Source organism: Lolium rigidum, chromosome 2 (genome assembly GCF_022539505.1).
Source record: "Lolium rigidum isolate FL_2022 chromosome 2, APGP_CSIRO_Lrig_0.1, whole genome shotgun sequence".
In the NCBI taxonomy this organism is placed as follows: domain Eukaryota; kingdom Viridiplantae; phylum Streptophyta; class Magnoliopsida; order Poales; family Poaceae; genus Lolium; species Lolium rigidum.
Genome location: NC_061509.1, coordinates 214,474,712 through 214,488,238, shown reverse-complemented (window position 1 = coordinate 214,488,238; position 13,527 = coordinate 214,474,712). Strand labels below are relative to the sequence as shown.

General features: G+C 48.5%; 2 protein-coding genes across 2 annotated transcripts; one reads left to right on the top strand and one right to left on the bottom strand.

Moving 5' to 3' along the window:
- The first annotated feature begins 1,533 nt into the window (after positions 1-1,533).
- LOC124692921 (4-coumarate--CoA ligase 2) lies at positions 1,534-8,420 on the top strand. Its single transcript, XM_047226362.1, has 6 exons — positions 1,534-2,719; positions 7,162-7,360; positions 7,465-7,610; positions 7,700-7,767; positions 7,863-7,965; positions 8,076-8,420. Exons 1-6 carry the CDS (start codon positions 1,643-1,645, stop codon positions 8,193-8,195), a joined length of 1,713 nt encoding a protein of 570 aa, XP_047082318.1. The 5' UTR covers positions 1,534-1,642; the 3' UTR covers positions 8,196-8,420.
- Positions 8,421-8,639: 219 nt separating this feature from the next.
- LOC124692920 (TOM1-like protein 1) lies at positions 8,640-12,972 on the bottom strand. Its single transcript, XM_047226361.1, has 4 exons — positions 12,740-12,972; positions 11,984-12,510; positions 10,640-10,885; positions 8,640-9,295 (listed from the first exon to the last, which is right to left on the bottom strand). Exons 2-4 carry the CDS (start codon positions 12,503-12,505, stop codon positions 8,885-8,887), a joined length of 1,179 nt encoding a protein of 392 aa, XP_047082317.1. The 5' UTR covers positions 12,506-12,510; positions 12,740-12,972; the 3' UTR covers positions 8,640-8,884.
- Positions 12,973-13,527: the final 555 nt, after the last annotated feature.

The following is a 13,527-nucleotide window of genomic DNA, read 5'->3' as shown; positions in this document are numbered from 1 at the left end:
AATGCTGATTAGGCAGGTTGTCCAGATGAAAGAAGGCCCACAGATGGATTCTCCATGTTCTTTTTCAATCTAATTTGATCTCATGGAGTGCAAGAAAGCAAGCCGCAGTTTCTCGCTCTAGTGCAGAAGCTGAAGGCAAGGCCTTAGCAAATGCTACTAGTGAGTTAATATGGGTTCAAACCTTGTAGCTTGAATTGGGAGCGCCACAACCAAGATCTGTTTGTTTATGGTGTGACAATATTGGAGCTATGTATCACTTACCTAATCCAGTGTTTCATGCAAGGATGAAGCATATTGAAGTGGATTACCACTTGGTTCGTGAGGGTGACTCAGAAACTTCTAGACATTCGGTGATTTATACCTAGAGGAAATCAATTAGCGGATGGTTTTACTAAATCACTTTCTGCTAGGTAGCTGAATTTTTTTAGACGCAATCTTAACTTAGATAAGTTTTGATTGAGGAGACGTGTTAAATGTGTTGTACCCTAGGTATAGTAGGTCCCCGTATACAACTCGTATGTACTCCTGGAATTGTATATTGTCCATCTATACATACAAGTAACGCCGGCACTAAGAGGTTCGAGCTTCCAATACCTTTCACACGGTGGTAATGATGACGCTGGTGAGCAACCTCAGGCACAATCTTCTCTTTGACGGTGTGTCTACAACTTCTATGTGTAAGAGGTAGTTGTGTGTGCCCTCCCGATGGTTATGTTCCACAACAGTTGTGGGGTAGTGTTCTAGTTTTTGGCCGTTTTTTTGCTAATAAACCAACCACTTTTTTCTATTAATAAAAAAATGACAACTTTTTTTGCCTCTTTTAAATAAATCATCTAGTGCTGAGTTCTCGTGGCTACAGTACTTCCGTCTCGTGCTCTCCCCGAATATTGGGTAGCCGTTGTTATTTAGTAAGAGCTTCTTGATCGGATCTTACTGTTGCGTCTGTCAGGGACGCAGCGTTAGTATAAAATGTGCGTGGATCTCACGTTGTCCTCAAATTTTTTTTTATAAAGCTGCCGGAGGAACAATAGATCGATCGATGTATTATCCCCAAAACACTGCATGGTGTGGGCGTACCTCTCCGGGAAATTAAGTGCTACCTGCCGGCGGATCTGCCACGGCCAATATGCACCAGCACGGATGTTCAGCTGAAGTTGCTGATCACATCAGGCTAATCATTTAGATAAGTTTGTTCAATAATCCTTCAGTTTTTGCAGCACAGTTACTTGGAAGAAAGGATGACTGATGGATAGACGATCCACATGCGCCGATCGGAGAAGAAAGCAAGTGTATCAGGATAGGAACAGTTAAATGCGTTTCTGCAAGAAAAGGCAAAAAAATGCGGGGATTTTCGAAAGGTGGGTTGGCGAGGGAGAGCGTGGCGGCCAGCGTGTTCGCGCCTCTTCCACACCTTCCTCCTCCCAACGTCTTCTCCTTCTCCTACCTACCCACCTCGCGCTCCTACCTCCGCTCGTCGCCACTGCATATATTCGCACCATCCCAAAGCTCACTTACCTAATTAAGCTCCTCCACCTTCGAGGCGTGCACTGGTACGAGCTCGCGAGCCATTGTCAGTGCAGTGTAGGCTCTGCTACTCGTTGGCCATTCCAAGAAGCTCTCTGTTCCTTGAAAGCAGGGGATCATGATCACGGTGGCTTCGCCGGAGGTGCAGCAGCCGCCGACTGTGGCCGTGGAGGCGGCAGTTGCGGCGGCACCGGAGGCGACGACGATCTTCCGGTCCAGGCTCCCGGACATCGACATCCCGACCCACATGCCCCTGCACGAGTACTGCTTCGCGACGGCGGCCTCGGCCCCGGACGCGCCGTGCCTCATCACCGCGGCCACGGGGAAAACCTACACGTTCGCCGAGACGCACCTGCTCTGCCGCAAGGCCGCGGCGGCGCTGCACGGGCTCGGCGTGAGCCACGGGGACCGGATCATGCTGCTGCTGCAGAACTCCGTGGAGTTCGCGCTCGCCTTCTTCGGCGCGTCCATGCTCGGCGCCGTCAGCACGGCGGCGAACCCGTTCTGCACGCCGCAGGAGATCCACAAGCAGCTCGTCGCCTCCGGCGCGAAGCTGGTCGTCACGCAGGCCGCGTACGTCGACAAGCTCCGGCACGAGGCGTTCCCACGAATCGGCGAGGCCCTGACCGTGATCACCATCGACGAGGACGGCGGCACCCCGGACGGCTGCCAGCCGTTCTGGGCCCTCGTGTCGGCCGCCGACGAGGGCGCCGTCCCGGCGGGGACGCCCATCTCGCCGGACGACGCGGTGGCGCTGCCCTACTCGTCGGGCACGACGGGGCTGCCCAAGGGGGTGGTGCTGACGCACGGGGGCCTGGTGTCGAGCGTGGCGCAGCAGGTGGACGGCGACAACCCGAACCTGCACATGCGGGCGGGGGAGGACGTGGTGCTCTGCGTGCTGCCGCTGTTCCACATCTTCTCGCTCAACTCGGTGCTGCTGTGCGCGCTGCGGGCGGGCGCCGCCGTGATGCTGATGCCCCGGTTCGAGATGGGGGCCATGCTGGAGGGCATCGAGCGGTGGCGCGTCACGGTGGCGGCCGTGGTGCCGCCGCTCGTGCTCGCGCTCGCCAAGAACCCCGGGGTGGAGAAGCACGACCTCAGCTCCATCCGGATCGTGCTCTCCGGCGCCGCCCCGCTCGGCAAGGAGCTCGAGGACGCGCTACGTGGCCGCCTGCCGCAGGCCATCTTCGGACAGGTATGTTTACCTGCTGCCTGCCTGCTTTGATGTTTCTGAATTTGGTAGCACTCCCGTACAAACTATAGATGCAGGAGTTTCATCTAGACTGCAAAATGATCCATGCTTACTGAACTTGTCGACTATTTTCAATACGATGGTCAGTTTCTTCATCTAGACTGCAAAAAATTACGCCCCGAGGAGAATCTTACGCGATTTTTTTACTAGTGAAATAACAAATTAAACCTGTCAACTTTTTAATACAAACTAGCAACATTCTTTCTTTTTTCGAAAAGAAAGTACTCCGTAGTAGGAATATACTTGAGCATCGCAAACAACAGTTTTGGGCGTTTCTGATTTCCGAACAAGTAGCTAAAAGTGGAAAACGGGTTTGTCGACTTGTGTCGACGTACGACATGTACTACTACTACTATACAGTAGAGTACTAGTTTTGTCAGCAACGAGAGGGGAAGCACACCACGTAGACAATTACACTTACACTCCACCGGGCTTGCGTGTAGACGTGCAACAACACCACTGCCCACTCGATCGAGACGAGCAAGGCGCGCGTGGAACATCTCAACAACAAAAAAAGGGCGCGCGTGGAACGCGTGACAACTTGTTCACGTGCGCTTGTCGTAAGTTCGCGCCTGACATGCAGATGCAGCTAGAGTCCAGCGAATCTAGTTTCGTTCAGTTTTCTATTCTAAGATTCACCTACTACAAGATCTGTCAGGTTCATCGCTTCATCTTAGAGCAAGTATAATAAGTTCTAGTCAGCTGGCTATAAGGGTTAAAATAATATATTCATGCTTAGTTGGAGGAGAGAGAGGAGGAGAGAGAAGAGGAGTGGGCTCTCATGCAAGAGCCAACTCTAAGACGCGCTTCCTGAGCGACTTTTGTGAGAGTGAAATATGGGTCATCCATTGATAAAGTAGTACATAATTATAGCTCACTATTATACATGTTGGCTCTATGTTAGCTACAAATGACATGGCACATGGCTTATAGCCAGCAGCTGGCTATACTATTAAACTTGCCAGCAGCTGGCTATACTATTAAACTTGCTCTTATCTTATTTTATAACCTTGAGTCTGATTCGTATGCACAAAAAGAACTTGGTGTTCACGGTGAGTAAACGCACATATGAAAGCTTTTGGTGGCCTGGAGCCCTGGACTGAATTGGAGTCCTCTTTGGGGAGATTTCGCCACATTCAAATATGGCGAGATTACCATATCACACAAAAAATGTAATTAAGCTTAATCAGTACCGTACTTACAAAGGGGCACACACTCCTAGCAAACAAAAAAAAAGATATGTTCAACAGTCTCATCAAGCCAGCACTAGAAACACACTCATAGACAAACAAGCTAGTTAGACAACCTCAGAGCATGACTAGTAGAGCCCTTAAACCCTCAAACCCTAAAAAATAACTGCTTTTTTATAGTTTGTGAGAGGAAAAACGCGTAGACTAGAACCCTAAACCCTCGAACTCTCAAAAAAATTTAAAGGCCCAACCCTCAAACCCCTTTTCAACCTGTAGAAGTAGGGGTTGGAGAGGCCCAACTCCTACAACCTCTATTCCCCCACACGCGCGCGGGAGGGAAGTTTTAGCCCCGCGCCCCGCTTCCAAACTCTGGCCGCCGGCAGACGCCACCTCGCCCCGCCGCTACCGGCCACCCCACACCCCGTCGCGACCGCCGTTAGCTCCACCTCGCCCGCCCGAGCCTCCTCACCAAATGAATCGGCCGCAGGCGCCCCCAATCTTCATTGCCGACCCCATCTTCCCCAAGTCCGGCCGCCGATGCCGTCGAGCGCCGCGGCGCCTCCCGACCTCCCCTGCCGTCGCCGTCGCCACCATCGACTCCGGGGTGAGCTCCTCGTCCCGCCGAGCCCCTCCGCACTCCCCCTCTCGCCCTAGAACTCCGCCGCCACACGCGCCCACACCGGTCGCCCCGCTGCTCGTCGCCGGTCGAGCTCCGACGGTCATGAAGGAGCGGCGCCGCCACGATCAGGTTTGCCGCGGCCTCCTCTCTCGAACGCGCCCTTCCGCGCATATAGGGGGCCACGGGAGCGCCGCCTCCGCCGCTCATCGGTGCCAGTCACCGTCGGGTTGACCACCTCAGTGGCATATTATTTTTATTTTCTTTCATACCAGTTTGAGGGTTCTAGTCTTTGCCCCTGTTTTTCACCCCTCAAAAGTGCCAAAAAATGCCCATTCTCAACCCTTAAACTGGTTTGAGGGTTTGAGGGTTTAGGGGTACTACTAGTGATGCTCTCAACATATCTCTTTACATTCCAACATCGGGTCCTGCAAAAGGGCCTTGGGGATGCCTCTTGCAGCCACATACAACGGTACCATGCTTTTACATCTGCACCTGGAAAGCCATTGTCTAGTAGGTGAAGACAAGGGTGTGGTCGACGACCATCGCGACTTCCAAGGCGAACTCACTCCAACCTTTGAAGAATGCGAGCCTTTCACCCTTCCACTGCAGCTGCACATTGTTCTCGCACCATCCATAACAAGATCGACGTCTTCGTCGGAGGGCCGCCCACCTTCATCGTGAACTCCGCTGACAACACCTTCTCCATGGCGAGCGGCACACTTAGAGACCTATGGCCAGTGGCGTCGAGCTACACGATGAAGGCCAAAACCATCCGCTAGGGACCGTGCCCCAGGTTTGCACGACGCCCCTGATGCGTCCTGCCCCCCTACAACTCGTCGACGGTGGCCATGAGTGCGGCATTTTAAGGCCTGAGCTGCACCCTACGGGTGAAGTCTTCCAGTCCCTGCACCGGCCCCCTCCGGGTAGTACCTCAAGTAGTCCTAGTTCTGCATTGGCCATGTGAGTGTTAGCGTACATTCTCCCAATTGACAAGCATGCCAATAATAATACAATATGTGTCATTATCATCTACATGCTTGTCAATGCCTCAATGGGAGCATGATGGTGACCGTGCCCTTGAATGGTGATCAATACATTGTCATTGACATGCTTCACAATGCCCATGTGGTGATCACCACACCATGGCATCGTAGTGCCGATCACGCACGATGACTCCTAGATGTACTGGAACACGCATAAGTACTAAGAGATCATGATTTTAGCCTAAATAGAACGACTGCTAACCCAAATCAGAGGAGCTACAGACGAGTCTGGAAAACCCTAACCGAAGTCGAAAAGGGGAACGCGAACTCACCATCGGATGGAGTGAGAGTGTCCCCATCGAAGGGCGCAACCATTGCACTTAGACATGCCATTTTCTCTCAAACAGGCCAGGCTCCACGAAGACAGCTGATTCGTTGTTTCCTCTAGACATGCCGGAGCGTGCTTTAAAACCCGTGCTTGGAGCAGAGGAGTCCAACCGGCGTATTTTCATCTTTATTAGTACAAGCTACTGTAGGTTAGATAAGCTGCGTCTACGAAACGCGCGCTACGTGTACGAAGAGCTAGCAGCTGCCTGCCGTGTTGGCAAATATGGTGGTGGTTGCCATTGCCAAATGCGTGGACGCGTACATACACGGTTCGCACATCACATCCATGAAACATCGCCTAGCTAGCTAATCACGCCTGCGCCTCTCGCGGCACCTACCCCGACATCGACACTCGGTCCCCGGCCAGCGCGTGCGTCGCGTGGCGCATCCCACTCGCACCATACCGGTGACCACGTGCGCTTGCGCGGTCCGGTGAACCGGAACGATACCCTGGCACGTGAGACGTGACGCCCGCTGTTTGTCCCATTAAGATATTTTATCTAGGCGCTACTATCTCGCAAATATACTTTTGATTCCGGTGCATATGCTCTTGCCACCCGAAAAAAACATTTTGAAATGTTAAAAAAAAATCGAACGAAAATTTTCATGTTTACGTATCGACATTCTATATGCGCACATCAAATTTTGAGAAAAACAACATTTTTTATGACTTGTGTGGAATTTTTTTAAATAAAAGTCATGTAGACAATTTTTTTACACCAAAATTCGTCTTTTTTACACATGACAAATGTCATTTTTTGGTGGAACGACTTTGTGAGTGTGTACAATTTCAAGATGTATCCATTAAATTTTGTATCAGAAATTTTCAACATTTTTAAATACTGAGAGCATATGCTTCCGGTGCCAAAACACTACTCCCGAGTCCCGACAATGGCTAGGATAACACTGACGCATGCTCCAGTAGCCTAGTATTCAAAAAAAATTGGACTTCATATTCAATAGAGTGGCTAGATAAGTTGTGCTATTGTTTTATAGATGAACTCGGTAAGTGGTAGATATGCTCTTCCATGTTTCGAATGAAAATCGTGTCATTCAGATAAAACCCATCAAATAATTATAAATAGTTTTTAGATATTTGGCATTATCATATAATATCGCATCCGTTATCAAGTTTCAAATTCGATTCCTTCAAATCGAACATGGATTTCTATCCGTTTACACCCAGCTGTTTGTCTGTGCGTGCAGGGCTACGGGATGACGGAGGCCGGGCCGGTGCTGTCCATGTGCCCGGCGTTCGCGCGGGAGCCGACGCCGGCCAAGTCCGGCTCGTGCGGCACGGTGGTGCGCAACGCCCAGCTCAAGGTGGTCGACCCCGACACCGGCGTCTCCCTCGGCCGCAACCTCCCCGGCGAGATCTGCATCCGCGGCCCGCAGATCATGAAAGGTAAGCTGCCATACGTACTGCCGTTGGCACGTCGCTTCAGTGCCGACTGCCGTGTCATAGCTACGGACATGTCTGACTCTGACAGCATACGCGTGGACGTGCAGGATACTTGAATGACCCCGTGGCCACCGCCGCGACCATCGACGTCGAGGGGTGGCTCCACACCGGCGACATCGGCTACGTCGATGATGACGACGAGGTCTTCATCGTCGACCGCGTCAAGGAGCTCATCAAGTTCAAGGGCTTCCAGGTATAGCGACACGGTAGCTGCACAGCACAGACAAAATTTTACTGCTTCGGCGTCTGCCAGTTTCTAAGAGCTAATCCGTGCGCGCGCAGGTACCGCCGGCCGAGCTCGAGGCTCTGCTCATCGCGCATCCGTCCATCGCCGACGCGGCCGTCGTCCCGTAAGACAACTTTCACAGCCCTTCGGCGTCACCAAGAAGGTCCAACTGCTCGTGGTAATTAACTGGATGTCTGCTTGTGTGGAAACAACTTTCAGGCAAAAGGATGATGCCGCCGGCGAGGTCCCGGTCGCCTTCGTGGTCCGCGCCGCCGACTCCGACATCGCCGAGGAGGCCATCAAGGAGTTCGTATCCAAGCAGGTAGACACACTTACATGGCAGCGCAGCAAGAACCTCTCTGCTGACGAATCGATGTCACAATAGTAGTGCAGTAGATCCGCCATCTCTGACCACAGTTTGCCAATTTTCAGGTGGTGTTCTACAAGAGGCTGCACAAGGTCTACTTCACCCACGCGATCCCCAAGTCGGCGTCGGGGAAGATACTCAGGAAAGAACTCAGAGCTAAACTCGCCGCCCCGGCCACTGCCTGAAGAGTGCTGTTCATGGCTTCATGTCGATCAGAAAGGCAGTTCCAGCATATATGTTCCACCTTTTGTTTCATTTGGAAGATTGTGTATTCCAGCTAGTGGCCAGTGACTGAGTAAGGGATGGGGATAAAAGTTTTGTCTGCGTTTTCTTTTATGCTACTCTCTCCATTGAGGAGTACAATGTATCAGGGGATTCGTGATTGAAGTTAATCAAGATTGGTTCAATTATATCTCATTACGTTCCAATTAAAAAAATCTGTTATTTCAAGTGTTTGGCCGAGCTTTAAGAGCAAGTAAGCAACACTCCTTTGCACCAATTGCCTGAGTGACCTCGACCTAAAAAGCAAAGAGCTATTTGAAGAGGAGCTATATATGGTTCAATCTTCACATTATGTCCGACGACAGAAGAGGAGCTACGGTTCAGTCACAGACGAAACATATTTTCCATCAGGAATAATTCAGCATTTAATGCATTCAACCATGGAATCAGAAGAAGAGAAGTATGCAGCAAACATATCAACTGAACAAACTGTGGAGGACAAGCGACATCGTGTGCAGATAAACAACCGACCCAAATCCTAACTGAGTGTGCAATCTTCTACTGGATGAATACAGACATCGTTCAGCAGTATAAATGCAGCAGACATGCTGTGTATCCCTAGAGAAACTCTCGCGACTTGCTGGGACGGTATTTAAAAGTTGATTAGGTCATCTTTCTTTGGGTCCTGCTTCTTGGGCCCTTCCTGGGAGCTGCTTCCTCCCTTCTTGCCAAATATCATCTCGTCAAGATCATCCAGGATATCGTCATCTCCGCCTGACATTGCTCGAGAAGCAGCTGGCTTTCTGACCAGGGCATCTTCATTGCCAACAAATCCAGAATCTTCATGTTCCGTGGCAATCGGTATGACCACTGGCTGTTCTGTATGCGCTGGCGCCGCGGGTTTCTTCATCTCTTCATATTTGGATACCACTTTCTGGATCTCATCGTTCACGCTCAAGGCCTCAAAGAGCAGGGCCTCATTGTCTCCAGCGGTCTCGATGAATCTCTGGATAGTGTGTTGAGATTGGTAGCATTGTTGCACAAGAGTGATTGTTAAGTCATCCTGTGGAAGTAGAAGAACTAGTCAAAACACAATAGCAGGTAGCCATCACCAGATCATGAATACGGATTCCAGCTTTTCAAGATAAAAGAATGAATTGCAAATAGCTTCTATCCAGTTCAAAAGCATGTCCAACAAAATGTACTACTTCCTCCAGTTCAAAATAACTGCCCAAAAATGGATATATCTACACACTAAAACATGTCTAGATAATTTTTGGGCAATTATTTTGAACCAGAGGGAGTATAAAGTTTGAACTACTAAAACAACAAAGCATAGTAGAGACATAAATACTCCAAGTTGCACAACATACAGAGAGAGTTATTTTACGCCTGGCTTACTGTTTTCTTGCAGTTAACATCATCATTATCGGGAAACATCACATCATGCTCAATAAAGCAGTAACCTTCAACAATTATGTTTTCTTATATATAGATATATAGCTAAAGGACTGGCAAAAATAAGCGAAGCAGTTTAGGTAGCACGTTACAGACCCATTCCATTAGGACTTGTGATGACTCAGAGAAACTAGAGCATCAATCATATTACTCCCTCCGGTTCAAAATAATTTCCCAAAAATGGATGTATCTAGACATGTTTTAGTGTGTAGCTACATCTATTTTTGAGCAAGGAAGTAACAAAAATACACCGCATTAAGTTTTAACAACAAACTTCATTCTATTTCATCGATGGAGTAATGGAGTATGCACTGGTATAAAATGAGCAAAGCCCTTGCGGCAGACTAAAAAAATAAGAACGGAAGAAAGAGGAGTGACAGTACTAGCCTCATAGTTTTTTTTTTTTTGACAATTTACTAGCCTCATAGTTAAAAGTACCCAACCATAACTCACCTATTATATTGAGACAAAACAAGTGACAGTACTAGCCTGATCTCTACAGTTTGACACATAGGCACAAACAGCAAGTACAGGAATAGCACGGAATTGTTCACTACACGAGCTCCACGAGGAAACATATCTCATGCACAAAAACTACTCCTTCCGTTCCTTGATATAAGGTGTATTAGTTTTTGGAAAAGTCAGACGTGACTATCTTTGACCAAGTTTTTAGAAAATAATATTAGCATTTCCAATATCGGTACATTCATCACAAAATGTATTTTCACATTTTATTTATTTACAATTTCAGATGTTGATAGTTGTTTGTCAAAACTTGGTCAAAGATAGTCAGGTTTGGCTTTTCAAATAACTGATACACCTTATAAGAAGGAACGGAGGGAGTATTATCCATGTCCAATATGCAAATAGCTATATATGTATGTACACTGTACTGCAGTCAATAGGTATTTATACGAGCTTGGGAGAAAGTTATACAAAATGCAGTTACCTGCAAAACATCCTGCTGAGGAGAAGATGAAAGAACAGTTGAAAGAAGTTCCATGCTGTTACGTGCCACATCCAGAGCTTCCTTTGTTTCTTCAGCAGTATATGTATGCACATGCACATCTTCAAATGCTTGGTGGGAAAAGTTTGCTTCAACTTCAGCTTCAGCAACTGAGCGTGGTGGAGTAAATATGGGGGCCAGGCTCTCATTGTCACGTCCAGGAAACCGCACTCCTCTTGATTTCAGGCTCTATAGAAAATACAGGTCAGAACAATATTGTTTGTACCAAAGCATGGCATATATTTACTGCTAGGATAAATCATATGGGTTTAGTATACTACCATCAAACTGAACACTGAAAAAACTTCTGAATTGCGATATTATTTACCAAAACTGAGTAAACAGCAACGATGCGGCCGAAGATAGAGGCTGATGAAATTAAGCTACGGAGTATGACATTAATATTAACAACCAACTACTAACCTAGCAGTATGAATTTTTCTTTAAAAAGGTCCTAGTGGTTCTATGAAGCGATGTACAACTTCGCTAATAGCCAAACCAACATTCAGCTGGTTGGTCCTAGATTGGATTCCCTTTCTTACTTACATAATGGTGCAGCAGAGATTATTGTGGCTGACTTTTTTTTAATCAAAAAAGGTGGAAAATTGACCTTCATAAAATTTGGTTTACCACTTTCCTTTGTTCCATCGATCACAGCTGTGCAATCAATAGAAAGTATGGTAGCTGACATCCAAAGATGCAAGACGAGCTATGTAATGCTCCTTGCTTTAAAATGGGAGATGTTGCATACTATGCCAAAGAAATGAGACATGCTCAGCCATCAGCATATCATCTCATTAGTACAGGATTACTGATGGACTTCGTTATTTGCACAATGACATGGTCACATGATATTGTCTTCTCCTTTGATTTGTGCAACGATATACCTAAGACTTTGAACAAATATGCCCAACCACTGAACAACATACATTTGCGAACTGCGCAAACTCTTAGGGCTTTTGTGGAAATTCATATCGTTCTCTTGATGAAAGGGACAAGTGCCTATTACTAGTTAAAGAGGGATCTGAGTGGTTCCATGAAGTTATGTACAACTTTGCTCACAACTAAAGCAACCTTCAGCAGCATGGTCCTGAATTGGGTTCCCTTACTTAAGGGAGAAGCAGAGATTAGTGTGACGATTTTTTTATCGGACACATGGAAAATTAACCTCACTGCCGCACAACAGAATGAGTAGAACAAACATAATATGCACACGAGTTCTAGTGCTGTTTTTTTCTCTAAATAACACAGGGAAGGTGAAAATAAAGGAAAACATGATGATTTTACCTTGTATGTCTCCTCGTAGACTGGCAAGTATCGGAGCTCATTACCCGACTCTCCCCAGGCCTCAATCAGCGTGAGTGCCTTGTTCCTGTTGTTCACCACCGTCTGGGGGTCATCTATCAGCCTGACCATCTCATCGAGGACCCTCTCGGCGGCGACCTCGGAGAAGGCCTTCTCGCAGTTCTTGACGACGGTCTCGAGGAGGAAGAGCGCGAGGAACTGGGCCCTGGGCTCGTCCCTGAGCACGATCCGCTTCTTGATCCCGCGGATGAGGTCCCCGCTGCTGACCTTCTGGGTGTTGATGAGGTCGCAGATTTCGAGGTTGGCGGCCCAGTCGGGCCCCTCGAGGGTCTCGGCGGTGGCCTCCTCCACGATCTTGTCCGCGGGCGTCTGCGCCTGGAAGAGCTCCTTCATCTTGAAGCTCATGGAGCTCATCCCCGCCGCCATCTGCTTGCTCACCTCCGTCCCCGTGATCTTCAGCCGCTCCCCCAGCGCGTTCACCTTCTCCATCAGATTGTCGCTCATTCTCGCTGCCGGAAAAAAAATCGCAAGTAACGGGCGCAGCACTGTTAGATTGACGCGAAATTCAACACGAACGAACAGATTTACTAACTAAGAAGAGACCAGAGGTGTTGTACAAGACTACAAGAAAGAGATTAGCAGACGGAAAGGGAGGGCACAACCAACCGCCCAACAAGAAATTGGGGGAACAGGGAGGGGAATCGGAAGACGATCCATGGATTTGGGCCGGGACGATACCTTCTGCGGAAGGAATCGCCGGAGGCCGAGGCGGAGGAGGGGGAGTCGAATCGGAGTGGAGCGACGCGTAGATTTGACCAGCCGCCTGGTTTGTTTGTTCAGTTGGGAGTTCTTGCGACCGGCGGTGCCGAGTTGCCTTGGGCTCGAGGTCTCCGTTCCTTTGGCTTTTTTCGGTGGTGCTACTGCCAAAGTGCCAAGTGCCAACGACTGGTGAGGAGTCCTCTTTTTTCCTTCTTTTTCACGCGTTCCTAACCCATCGCAGCATATTCTAGCTAGAATAAGCCTAACTGAACATGGGTTTGTTATTTGTTCACGGATTGATTAGGCAGACGGCACGCTCTGTTATGATGGTGACGCTGGACATCTTTGGACTTTGAGTTCTGACTTACGGATGAACTGGTACGCAAAGTGGGTGGATTTGTTCATCTACGGCAGATTGCAACACTTCGGGACCACGACACGGCGACATCAGACCATGATTTCGTCTCCATTTGCCAGTACCAAGACTCAAATTTCAAACAAGAAAACAATACTATGGTGGGTGGAAGTATAGCAATCAACATGCGGAAATTCCCTTTTGATCTTGGGTGCATGTGTAAAGTTTGCACGATAATTTTCCTGAAACAATCATGGGCATGAATATAATACCTTAAACACAAAAGTATCACTCCCTCCCGATCCATAATAAGTGTCGAGGAATCGGATGAACTACATGATGAAATTATTGAGAGGAGCGATAATCACGCCACAAAAATGTGTTTGTCTTGCCCCTCGAAACTTTAATGCGA

Excerpts from the sequence above, each read along its gene's own strand:
- LOC124692920 (XM_047226361.1), bottom strand. The coding sequence starts at position 12,505 with ATGAGCGACAATCTGATGGAGAAGGTGAACGCGCTGGGGGAGCGGCTG. Across the intron at positions 10,886-11,983 it reads TCTACGAGGAGACATACAAG|AGCCTGAAATCAAGAGGAGT; the intron begins GTAAAATCATCA and ends TATTTTCTATAG. Across the intron at positions 9,296-10,639 it reads CTCAGCAGGATGTTTTGCAG|GATGACTTAACAATCACTCT; the intron begins GTAACTGCATTT and ends CTACTTCCACAG.
- LOC124692921 (XM_047226362.1), top strand. The coding sequence starts at position 1,643 with ATGATCACGGTGGCTTCGCCGGAGGTGCAGCAGCCGCCGACTGTGGCC. Across the intron at positions 2,720-7,161 it reads CGCAGGCCATCTTCGGACAG|GGCTACGGGATGACGGAGGC; the intron begins GTATGTTTACCT and ends CTGTGCGTGCAG. Across the intron at positions 7,768-7,862 it reads GCCGACGCGGCCGTCGTCCC|GCAAAAGGATGATGCCGCCG; the intron begins GTAAGACAACTT and ends AACAACTTTCAG.